The sequence below is a fragment of the Halichoerus grypus genome, chromosome 2 (assembly GCF_964656455.1).
Source record: "Halichoerus grypus chromosome 2, mHalGry1.hap1.1, whole genome shotgun sequence".
Lineage (NCBI taxonomy): Eukaryota > Metazoa > Chordata > Mammalia > Carnivora > Phocidae > Halichoerus > Halichoerus grypus.
In genome coordinates, this window is record NC_135713.1 from 158,755,173 (window position 1) to 158,771,058 (window position 15,886).

General features: G+C 43.1%; 1 protein-coding gene across 3 annotated transcripts; it reads right to left on the reverse strand.

Annotated features, from left to right (window-relative positions):
• Window positions 1-3,680: 3,680 nt before the first annotated feature.
• Window positions 3,681-15,404, reverse strand: LOC118522658 (uncharacterized). 3 transcript variants are annotated; one of them, XM_036071821.2, is made up of 7 exons: window positions 15,297-15,404; window positions 14,111-14,234; window positions 13,925-14,019; window positions 11,985-12,073; window positions 9,007-9,139; window positions 8,430-8,525; window positions 3,681-5,809 (listed from the first exon to the last, which is right to left on the reverse strand). In XM_036071821.2, the coding sequence occupies exons 4-7, from the start codon at window positions 12,015-12,017 to the stop codon at window positions 4,179-4,181; spliced, it is 1,893 nt and encodes a 630-aa protein (XP_035927714.2). In that variant the 5' UTR covers window positions 12,018-12,073; window positions 13,925-14,019; window positions 14,111-14,234; window positions 15,297-15,404; the 3' UTR covers window positions 3,681-4,178. The 3 variants fall into 3 exon arrangements, with proteins under 3 accessions (XP_035927714.2, XP_035927712.2, XP_035927717.2); XM_036071819.2 differs by having other exon boundaries at window positions 13,925-14,022; XM_036071824.2 differs by lacking the exons at window positions 11,985-12,073; window positions 13,925-14,019; window positions 14,111-14,234; window positions 15,297-15,404 and having other exon boundaries at window positions 8,984-9,116.
• Window positions 15,405-15,886: the final 482 nt, after the last annotated feature.

Here is a 15,886-nt window from a genome sequence, read left to right on the forward strand (position 1 = left end):
ACCTTTTAAAAAGTGAAAAATAAGGGCGCCGGCCTGGCTCCGTCGCAAGAGCGTGGGGCTCTTGATGTCGTTGTTTGAGCCCCACCTTGGGTGAGAGATTTAAAAAGTAGTCTTTAAAAATAAAAGTTTAAAAAAAATTTTAAAGTTAAAATAAAAGTGGAAAATAACCACCGGCAGCCCGTTTGGAGTCCACGAGGAAAACGAGCTAAGGATACAAAAAAGAAATACCCTCCCCAAATAGCAGAGAAGTTGGGCAACCTTGTAGCCAACATTGAAAGCAAAAAGCTTTTCGCGAGGGGCAAGGCAAGTGTGCTCACGAGGAGCGAGCGAACCAAAGCATTAAAGGACACGGCCTGCAACTGTCCTCTATTCGGATCAGTTTTGCAGGAAAGACCCCCCTAACTCATCTGTGATTTTCAAGCCTTCTCCTCTATTGGAGACCTTTCCTCTCAAGGTCAACAGAACAATGACATAAATCCACACGACACTGGATTAGGAATAATTTTGAAGCGTCACGGGAATCACATGCCATACCCTTAAAATGACAAGAAATAAAAGGAAACAAATCTCACGAATTTTCTCTTTTCCTGATTTCCTCATACTCTGGCCTCTTGAATTTACTCCACCGAGAAACCTCTGAATCTCTTCTCGTGTGGGCTTATTACAAGGTCAATCATCAAGTACAAAGGAGGGGGAGAGGGCATGATTCAGAAAGCCTTCTTCAGGAAGGACTATCAGCCCCGGTTCTCTGCTCTAGAAGCCCCTGGCCTTGTCACAGTCATGAATCTTAAGGACCACACAGAGCTGTTAAAAACACTGGCCTCTCTCAAAGGGACTGGTAAGTAAAGTTGGGCTTTATATCCAAGGAAAACCACTCTGACTCTCCTGTATGCTATTTAATACCTTATTACACTTATAGCAGTTGCCTAAGTAGGCGCCATAACCTGGATTATATTAGAGGAGGCACCTCTTAACCCAGAACTCTTTCCTCTGGAGCCTACACAGGAACAAATCCCAGACGATACTGTCCCATCCAACGAGGCTCCCTTTGGATGGTGTCTTAATGTGAAGAGTGCCCTAACTCTGAGCTCTGCCTCTAAGTCAATACAGAAGCCATCTACTCTTGGCATATGGTCTTCCCCAAGGCTCCCAGATTGTATAACATGGAGAAAAGCAAGTTCTGACATCTATAGTCCCATCACTCACTGATGCTTCCACCGTCCCTAGCAAGTGGTTCCATTATGCCCTGGTGATTGGCATGCTCAGCAGCCTTCCTCAATACTTATCTCAGGGCCACACATACAAACGCACATGGGCAAAGAGGCGGTAGAGTAAAAAGGCTAAGAACAAGGACTCTTGAGCTGGACTACCTGAGTTTAAATCTCAGCTCCACAGTGTTTCCACGTCGGCCAGTGACTGCCTTTCTGAGTCATGGTTGCCTCCTCTACAAAATAGGGATAAGGTGTGCCTAAATTTAAGGGTATTGTTGGAAGAAATGAATGAGTTGATACATACAAAGGTTCCTGAACAGTGTCTAGCATGTAATAAATCTTTACCTCAAGTATTAGCTATTATTGTCATGGAAATCCTCTGAAAGGGGTCTGGGAAGAGCTAAAATACAAAGAAAAAACAGATGGCAGTTTATACACTGAATTCTGCCTTACTTTATGCTTATAAAAGGAAAGGAATGGAGTATCAATGCCTGCTTCTTGAGTTGCATTTCTAGGATAAGGGCAAAAACCAGGTAGCTTTCCTTTCTTACATTTACTAAAGAAGAGATTTAAGCTAGGTCTGCTTATCCAGATACCTAAGGCCAGGTTTATTTGGGGAAATGGATTTTTTTTTTTTTAAAGATTTTATTTATTTATTTGACAGAGAGAGAGACAGCGAGAGAGGGAACACAAGCAGGGGGAGTGGGAGAGGGAGAAGCAGGCTTCCCGCAGAGCAGGGAGCCCGATGCGGGGCTCGATCCCAGGACCCCAGGATCATGACCTGAGCCGAAGGCAGACGCTTAACCGACTGAGCCACCCAGGCACCCCGGAAATGGATTTTTTAACCTAAATTAAACAGAAGTATTTCTCAATTCTCCATGATGCTGTATCATAGCAACCTTCCTACTAGGATGAATTGGCATATCTTCTGATATAATCAACTCTGGCCAACTGAGCAAAAACATTCACGGAGAGGAATAAAGGAGTATACAAATGTATTGTCTGTGCCTGTCAATTCTTTGGAGAAACAAAATTACCTTCAGTAGTGAGCCCATAAGGTGGAAATAGAGTATTATCAATATTGTCCTTATAAATCTCTGCGTTTGCTCATAAAATGCAGTTACATAGCTTTGTGTATAACTCTGATAACACATGCTATTATGTGTTCACATGTATAAATGTATAAGTAAACAACAGAATGTTATGTATGTAAAATATAATTTTACAGTATGTCTAATTTCACTAATTTATCTGTTGGGCTTTTTTGGAGGGGGGTGTCTTGGTGCATATGGTTGAATGCCTATTAAGTAAAATGTAAGTATGATAAGATTTTCTCCAAAATGTTTATCTCAAGCCACTATATTTTGTATGCATGACGTTGGCAAGACATATCCAGAAATCATCTAATGTATGATGCATATCAAAGGTACTACAGGGATGACTTCTCATTGAATAACTCATCTTATATGAATTTTTAAAACCGTGTGTAACTATTATTTTGTTTAAAATCAACAATAAAAGACCTAACCTAGAAGTAACCTAAAGATAGTTACTTTCCTCATGGGGAGAACTGTGTTAAAGCTGGAGATAAAACCAGATATTAAAATCGAACTAAAAATGTTTTATAGGCATATATAAGGGATATAATGAATGGCAAAGGTTTTCAGAGAAGGAGGTTATTTTCAACTGTGGTGGTCAAGGAGAAGGTGACAATTTAAGTTGGGTCCTAAAGGAGACTAACTTGCAAATTGAAAAGAGTGATATGATAATGTGACAACTACCTCTTGATTAAAAAAAACAAAAAGAAAAAAATGATTAATGCCCCCTCAGAAAAGGCAGAAAGCCCTGCTTTAATCAACAAAGATCTCTTCCTACAATCCTCAAATCAAGCCCAGGGTCACCATACAACGAGCTCATCACAATAGTGAAAACTATCCAAGCTTCTTAGAGGAATTTGAGATGTAACATGTATGTTAATTTTCCCTTCACTCAACACAAGTCCATCACAAGCAGTTTTAACCACATAAATTGGTTTTAACCGTATAAATTCATTCTAAATCAGGCCTCTGAAGGAAGGGCAAATGTTTCTCCACAACCCACACTAACTGGCTCCAGGAAAGAAAAGTTTTTGAAAGGGCCTTGCTATACCTAAGATGTTAACTAACATTATTTGAAGAGCTCTGATTCTAATAACAAACACTTTTATGGAGGACTCTTTTTTTTCTTGTCTCCAATTTCTAAAAGGTACTAAAAATTTCATGTATTTCAATAATTATTTCCAGATGTTACCATTTCTTCAGAGTATTTTGTCTTACAATTTTCAGAACAAAAATCCCTTTTTCCTATCTTTAGTTGTGCTTTTCAGCTCTGAAACTCAAGCCCTGTTGAACTTCAAGCTGTAACTAACACTAAAGTGTGTAAGCACTTTAAATAGAAGAGAAGGACGGGAAAGTCAGTAAGAAGGGAGAGTTCAAAGTAGCCCTTTTAATGAGGACAGTACTGCTAGGGGTAGGAATGATTGTATATTAAGGCAAAGATTTATAGAAAGGTGGTATTTGAATATACGATCAACCATGAGTCTATTTCACTTGGACATGGCAGTATTCCAATCAGTACAAGGAGGGGCAATGAGCTCAAGTTTGAACAACTGGAATTCCTGTGCGTGTTGGAAGAGCCTATTCCTGGGGCCAGGAAAAAAAAATCACTTCATGGTGACATCAGTCATTTTCAGGTACAGATGAAAATACACACACACAGAAAGATTGATGGTTGGTTTCTTGGGCTATTCCAGCTTTCAGATCAGTATTTCTTCACATGGGTTTGTGGTATTCTGGCAGCTAATTCTTTGCAGGAGAAAATGGGAGGAGAGCATTTTCAAAAAAAAGGGGGGGGATCACAATTATAATAACCCATGAAAGTAGGATTCTTTGGTATTTAACAAAGTGAGGAGTCTGAATGACCACACATTCAGAGTAATTCTCCACTGTGAAGTCTCTGATGCCTAATGAGGGCTGAACTGCACCTGAAGGCTCTGCCACATTCATTACACTCACAGGGTTTCTCTCCAGTGTGAATCCTCTGATGTTGAGTAAGATGGGCACTTCTACTGAAGGCTTTCCCACACTCGCGACAATCAAATGGTTTCTCTCCAGTATGAATCTTCTGATGTTGCGTCAGCGATGAACTCTGGCTGAAGGCTTTCCCACAATCTTTACAGGTGTAAGGTTTCTCTCCAGTGTGGGTTTTTGTGTGTTTTGTGAGTGTTGAGCTCTGGCTGAAAGCTTTACCACATTCTCTACACTTGTAGGGTTTTTCTCCAGTATGAGTTCTCTGATGTCGAATAAGTGCTGATCGATCACTGAAGGCTTTCCCACAGTCATTGCAAGTGTAAGGTTTCTCTCCAGTGTGAGTTCTCTGATGTTGATAGAGGTGTGAGCTTTGACTAAAGACCTTGCCGCACTCACTACATTCATAGGGTTTCTCTCCAGTGTGAATAAACTGATGGACAATGAGGGAAGAGTTGTGACTAAAGGCTTTCCCACATTCCCTGCATTCATAGGGCTTCTCTCCAGTATGAATAAACTGATGTTCAATACGGGATGAATTGTGACTGAAGGCTTTACCACATTCGTTACATTCATAAGGTTTCTCGCCAGTATGAATTCGTTGATGTTGAATAAAGTGCGTTATCTGAATGAAAGCCTTCCCGCATTCATTACATTCATGGGGCTTCTCTCCAGTATGGATTCTCTGGTGTTGGATAAGAGAGACGTTATGATTAAAGGCTTTTCCACATTCCTTGCATTCATATGGTTTCTCTCCAGTATGAATTCTCTGATGTACTGTAAGGGCTGAATAATTACCAAAAGTTTTTCTACATTCACTACATTCATACGGTTTCTCTCCATGTTGGGTTCTCTGATGTTGAATAAATGGTGCATTCTGAATTAAGGCTCTTTCATGCACATTATATTCCTTCCCACCATGAACACTCTGATGATGTTTGGTAAGGTGTGAGTTCCAGGTATAGCCTTTCCTATCTTCACAAGACTTCTCTCCAATATTAGTTTTCTGATGTTCAGTGCAGTGTGTACCGTGACCAAAGGTCTTCCCATCCGGATTACATTTCAAATTGTTTTCTCCACTATGAGCTATACGATGTTGAACATAAACTGAGCGATCACTGAATATTTTACTACGTACATTACACTGAAGAGTTTTCTCATTTGGGCTATCTTTCTGATGTCTTATTAATTTTGAATTCTGTTTAAAGCTCCTTCCCTGAGCATGAGACGTATATGGTCTCTCTTCTTCAGGGTATCTTGATTGTATAACAAAGTCTGACTTCAGACTAACACGTCTGCCAGATTCAATATATTTGGGGTTACTATCAGTTCTAGAAGTTCTTTTCTTGTAGATAACTGTTGCTTCTTTCCAGAGTCTATCTTGACCATTCTCTTTGATCTCTGCATATCCCCAGGCTTCCTTCAAACTGGAAGCCCTTGCATCAGCCCCTGTGCTTCTCTCCATACTTATCCCCTGGCATGATTCTTTTTCAGAAAATACCTCCTTTGGGTTTGACTTTCTGGTCTCCAAATCTGGAGGGGAAAAGTAAAAAAAGTTCCCTGTACTAGAAGAAGGAAATGACTAAAGCAGGATTGAGATAATAAAAGTATGTAAATACCATTAGTCACAAATATAAGTCAGGTAGTCAACAGATAATTTATTGAACACCTATTATGAGCTAGGCACTGTGTTACATGCTAGGATTCAATGATAAACAAAGCAGATATAGTACCAGCTCTTTTGAGATTTACAGTCTTTTGGGGAAGGTAAGTATTAATCAAATAATTTCAAGAATGATGAATGCTGTAAAATAATGTGTTAGGGAGATTTTCAGTTGGGAAATGATTGGTATTGTACATAGGAATGATAGCTGCCCCTAGCCGCTGAACCACTAGAATCTTCCCTGGCTTTTGGTACCACCACCACCAGCAGTCCGCTGTGTCCCCTGTCTGGAGTTCACTCCAGCTAGGGTCATCCTTTAATGCCTACATCTTCCATTCCCACTGGCAGAGTTCCCCATTAACTCTCCTTGATTATGCCTGTGGTTGCTGTTGGATTCAATAAGATCATTAACCAGATTTTCCTTTGCCACTCTGAATATTACCATTTGCCAGAATGGTAATATTTCCTTCAGCTTTGATAGCTGAAAGATTTCCTTCAGCTTTCACTTTTTCCCCCTCTCTCTGGGCCTCCCAAAATACACACATACACACCCCCCAAAAAGACAAAGAGGGTCAAAGTTCAGGAGAATGCATAAATTTTAGGAGGATCAGGGGATTAGGCTTACTACTAGTACTAGTTCAGCTTTCTTTTCTTTTTTTTTTTTTAAGATTTTATTTATTTATTTGACAGAGAGACACAGCGAGAGAGGGAAAACAAGCAGGGGGAGTGGGAGAGGGAGAAGGAGGCTTCCCGCAAAGCAGAGAGCCCGATGTGGGGCTCGATCCCAGGACCCTGGGATCAAGACCTGAGCTGAAGGCAGACGCTTAACGACTGAGCCACCCAGGCGCCCCTAGTTCAGCTTTCTTATAGGTAAACTACACATGACATACATCTTAATTGTTGTAAAGTTGGGACTTTATAATTGAGGATCTTGTAAGTAGTCTTTCAGCCTTATGAAGGGTAAGACAAACAGCACATGTGTTTTGCAAGCTGGACTATTTTCAAAGTAACCTCAGTATGTGGCTTTGACAACCTTATATAATATAGAAAATCAAAGTTAAAAGAAGGCAACATAAGTTAAGCAGGGGAGAGAAACGGTAGCAGGGGAACTAATCCATTATCAGGTTAGCCAAAAAGAAGGAACAACCTGTTAAGTCCAATGCATGCTCTTCAGGTCTTGACCTCTCTAGAATATATCACTATGAGCGCCTCCCCTCCTTGAAATGCTCTTTTCTGTTGGCTTCTACAACAATAACCTGACCTGGTTTCCTTCTGCTCTGGCCACCCTTTCTTAGTATCCTTTCTGGATTCCCTTTCCTTCATTTATATGGATAAAATTTGTATAACATACCTCTACTGCCATCACCCATTATTAAAAATCATTACTGTTTTATTGTTTTGACAACATTTTCCCCATGTGTTTTTTTTTTAAAGTACACAAGTGATATAGATACATACAGATATAGACAGCTAGCAGATACTTAAATGTGTGTGTTCATTGGGCTTCTAAGTTCTCTTGCAACTTTTTTCATGCTCTATTGCTCAATTTTCATATTTCATCCACTCCCATGACTTCAATTACCATCTATTCTCAGATGACTCTCAAGCTGTACCACCAGTTATGATCTCTTTCCTTCACCAAGATCCATTTGACATCTCCTCCTTATATTCATCTACCTTCCAGACACCCCTACTTAGACCAGAGTTTCTCAACTGCAGCACTACTGACATTTTGTCAAGACAAGTCTTTGTGGGAGGGGCTGTCCTGTGCATGGTAGGATACTTAGCAGCATCTTTGGCCTCGACCCACTAGATGCCCATAGCATCCTCCCAGTCTTTAGACATGTCCCCTGGGGGCAAAATCACCCCTGTTTGAGAACCACTGGTTTAGATCTGCTATAGACTCTTCCAACAGAATGAACAGAACTCATCTTCCACCCCACCCCCCTAAACTTGCCATTTCTCCTGTGTTTTCCACCTCGGGGAAGAGAACTTCCACCTACCTACACAGCCAAGCCAGAAACCTGGAAATCATCTTTGTCTGTTTCTCCCTCACCTCCCACATATACTCAGCAAATTCTATCAATTTTACAACCTTAAAATTGGATGTAAGATCACACTCCTTAAACTTACATTCAAATTCTTTCATTCTCTTCTTATTTTTTAGGTAGGAAAAAACTAGGTACAACGAAGACAAAGTAAATGAAGGAGAGACTCCAGCTACTAGAGAGGAAAAGGGAATGACCTCATAAAATGCCAGAATGAGGCACAACTATGATCTCTGGATCAAGTGTCAGCGTTATAACTTTAAGGAGGGAGTACCTTCCTTAATTCTGGGAAGAAATAAGAGTTAGACTAATGAGATTCTGATATGTCAACATGAAGATGAGACTTAGAGGGGGCCTCAACATTTTCTACAGGCCTGGAGGATTTGGGGAAGAACCCCTAACTCATATTTCAAAAGATGTTGTCTGCCTTGTTCTTACTTACGTGTGCAGCTGCTTCTTAGCACTTCTCTCTCCTGCATCCATGGGTTTCCTGCTTGTTCCAACTGGGAGATGGTATCAGGTTTAGAAAATGGAAATCCTACTCAAGGGAAAGAAATAGAATCTGATTGTCAGTTTCCAGGACAAAGGGCCACCCCATTTTCAGTCCCACTCTTGTGTTTTCAAGAGCAGAAAACAAGTAACTAATTGTCAAAAGCAATTATACATTTTCTACCAAAGTAGGGTGAGAAACAGTTTAAGGATCTGCTCTGGATTCTGGAGGAAAATGTTAACCAAAGCCTTCTTTGTTTCTTTCTCTCTTTCTTTCTTTCAGAGGGCAGGACGAGCAGAGGAAAAGGGACAAGCAGAGTCCCTGCTGAGCACAGGGCCCCACACGAGGTGGGTCCCATGACCCTGAGATCATGACCTAAACCAAAATCAAGAATTGGATGCTTAATCGACTGAGCCACCCAAACACCCCCCAAAGCCTCCTTTCTGATCGTCCCCTAATAGGAGCATGGGAATCTTTAGAAAGCAATGGCATCCCAAAATGCCTACCTGAGGTGAGGACCCAACCTTACCCAAGGAGACCAGGTTCCTATAGTTCTCAAGCATTACATCCCTGTACAAGTCTCTCTGAGCAGGGTCCAGTTCTCTCCATTCTTCCTCAGTGAAGTTCACAGCCACATCCTTGAAGGATAAGCCCTGAAGCACCTGCATGGGGTTTGGAAATAACAGTTGAATGAGGCAGAATTAGGGGAGATTCATGGAATGGAGAGGAAATGGATCCAACTATGTTCATAGTGTCAAAGGCATATTGACTCGTAGGTTAAAGAGTCTTAAAATGTGTATACCCCTTGTTATGCTGAGCGAAATAAGTCAAACAGAGAAAGACATGTATCATATGACCTCACTGATATAAGGAATTCTTAATCTCAGGAAACAAACTGAGGGTTGCTGGAGTGGTGGGGGGTGGGAGGGATGGGGTGGCTGGGTGATAGACATTGGGGAGGGTATGTGCTATGGTGAGCGCTGTGAATTGTGCAAGACTGTTGAATCACAGATCTGTACCTCTGAAACAAATAATGCAATATATGTTAAGAAAAAAAAAAAGAAGAAGAAGAAGATAGCAGGAGGGGAAGAATGAAGGGGGGGAAATCGGAGGGGGAGACGAACCATGAGAGACGATGGACTCTGAAAGACAAACTGAGGGTTCTAGAGGGGAGGGGGGTGGGAGGATGGGTTAGCCTGGTGATGGGTATTAAAGAGGGCACGTTCTGCATGGAGCACTGGGTGTTATGCACAAACAATGAATCATGGAACACTATATCTAAAACTAATGATGTAATGTATGGTGATTAACATAATAATAAAAAAATTTTAAAAATGTGTATACCCTTTTGACATACTGATTTTATATCTAGAAATCAATTGTAATAAAATGACTGGAGATATGAGTAAAGAGTTATCAACAGATTCTTATCTATTTATAATTTACAATAGCAAAAGAGTTCTAAATAACCTAAATGTTTGAGGAGAGTGGCAGAAGCTGCTAACTGCTCACTAAAGTACACTTCACCTCCTCATCTTTCTAGGTAGACAAACATTTCCCAATCTCCTTTGCAGTTAGATGTGGCCATGTGACTGAGTTCAAGCCAAGAGAATGCAAGCAGAAGTGACGTGCACCATTTCCAGGCCTGCCTCACATGCATTCCTCCAAACTGCTCTCCCCTTGTGGCTGGGACATGGAGATGACCCCAAAAGTGAGTTTGGGAGCCATGTGGTAGAGATATTAGAGCTTCAGATAGCTCAAGGCCCTGAATGGCCACCCTATCAACCTGCTGACCTAGTCATATGGTTACAAGAACAAGAAATAAACTTCTATTATACTGGGGCCATTATACATTTTGGGTCTATCCGTTACACCAGTTACAAGTTAGCCAAGCCTAATTAATTCAGAAACTAACACCTTGAAGTAGAAGATATCGTAACAAACACCTAAAATATACCAGGGGCATTGGCTTGACATTCAGGCAGCAAACATCAAAGAAATGGGTAGTTAAGGCTGGAATGATGTAGACTCTTGATCTACACTGGCAAAGTAATTAGTAACTGGGAAGGCAGACCAAAAGTTCACTGGGCCTGCAGCTCTGGGGGAATAAGTTGGAAAGAGCCAAAATGCTAGCTTGTGCAGGATGCTTCTGGATATATTTGGCAAAGAAAGAGTTGAGCTCAGGAAGGAATTTACCAATTTTCAAGCTAAAATAAAATGGAATACAGAGTACAGAAATTTGGGGCTTCACATGGTTGGAAAAGCAAACTGTTTCTAGATCTCATACAACAGGAAGTCTAAAAAAGGCCTTGAACAACAAAGGCCCATTGAAACTTCTCAGCTAAACAAAGTGACTTAGTCCTATAAAAAAGATCAAGTTAAGGATATGGCGTTCCCATCCAAGCCTATTGTTTGGCAAACTTAAGGTTATCTTCATTAAGAAAGACAAGGTTAAAAAAAAAAAAAAAGAAAGAGACATGGTAAGTAAGAAACTGCAAAATATACCAAGCTTGAGACTTATATCCAGGAAAGAACTTTGGGTGTGATTATTAGTACATGGCAAACAGATCAGAAGCTTCCTAAATTTTTATAGGACAACATATTCAAGACTTCAGTGTACTTTGTACTTCCTTTTTTCCTGTCTCAGAAGAAGCAGTACCTTTCCTCAATTCTAAGCCATTTATGTCACTGACTTCCCAAATATATCTTCTCAAAAATCTACTCATCCGGGGCACCTGGGTGGCTCAGTCGGTTAAGTGTCTACTCTTGATCTTAGGGTCATGAGATTGAGCCCCGTGCTGGGCTCTGCGCTCAAGCACAGAGTCTGCTCAAGATTGTCTTTCCCTCTCCCTCTGCCCATCACCTTGCTCTCTCTCTAAAATAAGAAAATAAATACAATCTTTTAAAAAAAATCTACTCATCCTTCAGGGCCCACTTCAAATCTCACTGCTACTATTAGCCCGGGGCTCCTTAAAAGGGCTTAAAGATGCTGGCTGAATGAATAAAGCTTTCCCAAATCTCTCTCAGCCAGACATGCTCACTCTCCTCTGAAACCATACAACATTTTCCCTAAAACACTTTATTAAATAGGCCGTCAGTAAATTTGCTGATTTGTGTCACATGGATTTGTGTGCGGGTCTTTTCTCCCCATGGAGAACATTCTAAGCAGATGGATACAAAAGATATCTCATGTGCCTTTGCTGATCTACGCCAAATGCCTCAAGTGGACGAAGGGAAGCCTGACTCTCTCCCAACAATGCTCTCAGTCCTCTGTCCTCTATTGCCAACTGATGGGAGAGACTGCCAAGCCCCATCTTCACTGCTACTTCCACACAATAAGGAACGCCCAGTCGCCATGTTGTTGGTGGTCCACCCCACCCTCTTGATCCTATTTTGAAAACCGCTGATGCTAATAGGGCTGACGAGCTTCATGCGATGAGAGAGAAATTTATTCACTTCAGGAATTAAGATGAGATTTTAGGGATGAGAGGAAAATCCCCAACTCACCTGGGATTTTGCTGCCTGAAGAAGAGCAGCCATATTCTCCTCCTGAAGATACCCCTTTTGGAAAAGGGCAGACTCCCTAGATGGCAGAACTGGAAGGGAAGAATAATAAAGGAATCCAGTTTATTAGTATGTGTCTCAAACCTATTATATTAGAAATAGCCACTTATGACAAAAAGTGCATCTGACCTTGGCTATCATATGGTTGGAAGGATCCCACAGACACCTATGTAATGAGGCTTCCAAGATAACCTCAGGGATGACTCTCTGTATGATCATTAACTGGGTTCAGGATAAGCCTGAGCCTGCGCTCTGAGAATGAGGATCCCTGTGACAACAGTAACAAAAACCCATATACTGTTAGGGTTGGCAGGAAGCTTCCAGACTCCTTTATTCACAAATGGAGAAACTTTCCAACTTCATAGAACGAGAAAAAGGAGCCACAGAGGCAAAGGGCAACAGTGCCCAACCTGGAAGCACCAGCCACCAGATCATGAGTATTCTAGGCCCCTGCTAAGTTTGCAGCCATCCTAGGTTCATTCCACCACACACGTGATCCACTAACTCATAGTCTGTCATCTCGTCCTCCCCTGCATCCCAAGCAACCAACATAGTATTCCTGGTGGCAGGAGGCCCAAAGTGTTGAGAATGAATTCATGATCCCCCTAACTCCTTTGACTCCATGCCCATTGAGCAACGTTCTGCTCACAGTTTCCCTTCCCACTTTGATTTTTTGCCTACTGGGAGAAAACCGATAATATTAACTGTGTGCACTTCTTTGAGCTTATCTTTGGGTGACAGGGCTATATGCCATTTACTTTATTCTATATATAATTGCCTTCCTACTATTCTAGTTTATTATTTCTTTAACTCTCACTCTCCCCCATTACCAAAAAGCAATACTTAAAGCCCCTTGTCGGGGGTGCCTGAGTGGCTCAGTCAGTTAAGTGTCGGACTCTTGATTTAGGCTCAGCTCATGATCTCAGAGTCGCAGGACTAGGCCCCACATCGGGCTCCCTGCTCAGCGGGGAGTCTGCTGGAGATTCTCTCTCTCCCTTTCCCTCTCTCCCTGACCCTCCCTGCGCACTCACACACTCTCTAATAAATAAATCTTTTTATTAAAAAAATTCTATAGGATTTTCTTTCTATCCCTTGTTTTATGAAAACAAAAGGCATCATCAGTGTATCTGGTCATATCCCAAGCCCCTACTTCCCTGCAGGATGCCTGTCCCCTCCTTGTACTGAACTCTGACAATCAGTGAAGGATGGGGTAGAGACGGGAACTTGTAAGTTTCAGGACCCTGAGAAATCAGAGGGGGTGAGGGCAGGATGTCCCAGAAAACCAAACAGATTGAAGCTACACCGTGGAAGCCCCTTCTCATCTGGGCCATCCTTTTGTATCTCCTTAAGAAAGAATACTTCTTAAAAGAGGTTGAAAGGCGGGGCACCTGGGTGGCTCAGTCGTTAAGCGTCTGCCTTCGGCTCAGGTCATGATCCCAGAATCCTGGGATCGAGCCCCGCATCGGGCTCCCTGCTCGGCTGGAAGCCTGCTTCTCCCTCTCCCACTCCCCCTGCTTGTGTTCCCTCTCTTGCTATGTCTCTCTCTCTGTGTCAAATAAATAAAATCTTTTTTTTAAAAAAGAGAGAGATTGAAAGGAAGTCAGGAGCAGTTCTCAATCCTGCCAGAATTGGGCAGTGGACCCTGCAGATGCAGGCCCCAGCTCTGCACTTGACCTCTTCCATGTGCTAGAGTGCCAGATCAAATCCTCTGCTTCTCCATGTCCATTTCCTTTTATCTATCCAAGGAGTCTGACTTGCCCCCTCATTCTTTGGAGAGGCATCCAGTATAACAGAGTATGGAGAGTGAGATGTCTTACTTTTTAGAGCTTCAAGTAAAAAGGGAATTATATCAGTAAAGTTACTACTACTTATGGAGCACTCACCATGTACCAGATGCTTTCCATAAATCACTTGTTACAAATGAGGAAATTGATGACTTGAGCAAGGTCTCAGAGCTGCCCACACACATTTGACAAGGCTGCTGTAAAGAAAAACTAAAATGAGATTACTGTGTGCACATTGTAGGTGCCCAGCTAACAGCAGAAGCTTCTCTTACTTGTGTTTCTTACCTCTGTTCTGGAGTTTGTGGCTCTGATCCTCCATAACCACAGTCTTTGCACCATTTGGGTAAAGCAACTTCACCCAAATCCTCCATGTCTCTTCCTGGGGATTACCAGCATTCTCCCAGAAACTCTAGGAAGAGATTCTGGATTGAATTATTCTTTTTCATTGTATTTCGTCTTTCATTCTCTGAGACCCCACTCATAACAGTGATGGGGGGGGGTCCTGAAGCAGTATATTTTGAGCTAAGACTAAAGTCAAGAAGTTCAGCAGTCACTCAGGCTTCAGGAAGCCCTATTCACAGGGAAGTCTCAATATAACCTTTCCCCCAGGGCCCTGCAGAGACAGACACCCAGGAACATAGATAATCACAGACAACAGGTAAAGATATGTTACCAACATGCCTGAAGGATACACAAGTGCAGGCCACGGTGGCAAGTGCCCCGCTGGGAGTGAAGGCACCTGGGTTCTCATTTCTATGTACCAGATGGCTAAGTGACCCAAAACAAGTAACTTTTCCTCCCTGGGTTCCAGTTGCTTTTCATGTACAAATGGGGAGGTGGATACCTACTATTCATAATGGCTACCACTGATTGAGCCCTTACTTAGCGCCTGGCACTGTGTCAACTGTTTCATATCAAATTTCCACTGAATCCTCACAATCACCACGTAAGGTAGGGACAATAAATTTCACTTGACAGGTAAGGAACAGGAGAGGCAAAGTTCAGTAACTTGCCTACGGTCACATGACTGAGCAATAATCGCTTTCTCGAGACGTAGACAAATGGATCTCTTACATCCACGCCCTCCCGCGTCAACATCGTCTGAGTCTATACAATGGATCCACCACGCTGTGGGTTGCAAGGGCACAAGGGCAGACGCGCGTTGGTCTCTGACCTGGGAGCATGGACAGCCTTGGGCCCTACCTGCCTCACCTTCCAGCCAAGCGCTTCAGGCTGTGCGGGGCCTCAGCAAAGGACCTGGACGTGTCTCAGGCTTAAACACACGTACACACCACCATCACGTACACACAAAACCCAGAACAGAGGGGCAGGGTCAAGGTGGCCGAGCCCTGACAGACAGCTCCCCAGCTCCAGCAGGAGGGATTACGGTCAGGTCAGCGGGCTCAGGGAGATCCCCAGCGGGACGCGCGACCAGACCCCCAAGCTTGACAATCCCCTGCTGGACACACACCCCCGTCCAACGTCTGCTCCTCCCGGGTTCAGACACCGAGCTGGTCACTGTAGGTAGGACCACAAGAACTGACTAGCCGCGAGCCGAGCGCGTCCGGACAAAGGAGCCGGAAGCGGAAGTGCGCGCCGAGGCTCCTGGGAAATGTAGTCCAACCCTGCCCGCCGCCTGGGCTCGGAAAAGCCCCCCGCTCGGCTGAGTTGAAACGCGGCCCTGACCTTCCAGACTCCCACTTGTTCTGCCCTCAGGGACAAGCCCTCGCGTGGCCCAAAAAGGAGAGGTTAACGTTAGCAGCCCAGCGAAAGTGGACAGGAACCTTTGGAGGCGTTTACTAAACCATCAAGGACTGTCTAGAGTGTTTGGGGGAGGGTGGGGTTGGGGCCTGGAGAGCAGAGGTCTCCTTCCATGAGCTAGTCCCTCTGGTCACTCTTCATAGAATAAGCGGAGCTGCAGCACTTCTTCAGAAAGCCCAACACGACAGTCCCACGCTTGAGGTTCCGCATCTTTCCAGGACTCCTGGCGGACGCCCTGTGCTCGCACATTCTGGGGCAGACCTTCGGTGGTTCCCAGGCTCCAGCACCCTCAGCCCAGAG

Excerpts from the sequence above, each read along its gene's own strand:
- LOC118522658 (XM_036071821.2), bottom strand. The coding sequence starts at position 12,017 with ATGGCTGCTCTTCTTCAGGCAGCAAAATCCCAG. Across the intron at positions 9,140-11,984 it reads TTCAGGCAGCAAAATCCCAG|GTGCTTCAGGGCTTATCCTT; the intron begins GTGAGTTGGGGA and ends AACCCCATGCAG. Across the intron at positions 5,810-8,429 it reads GCTAAGAAGCAGCTGCACAC|ATTTGGAGACCAGAAAGTCA; the intron begins GTAAGTAAGAAC and ends TTTCCCCTCCAG.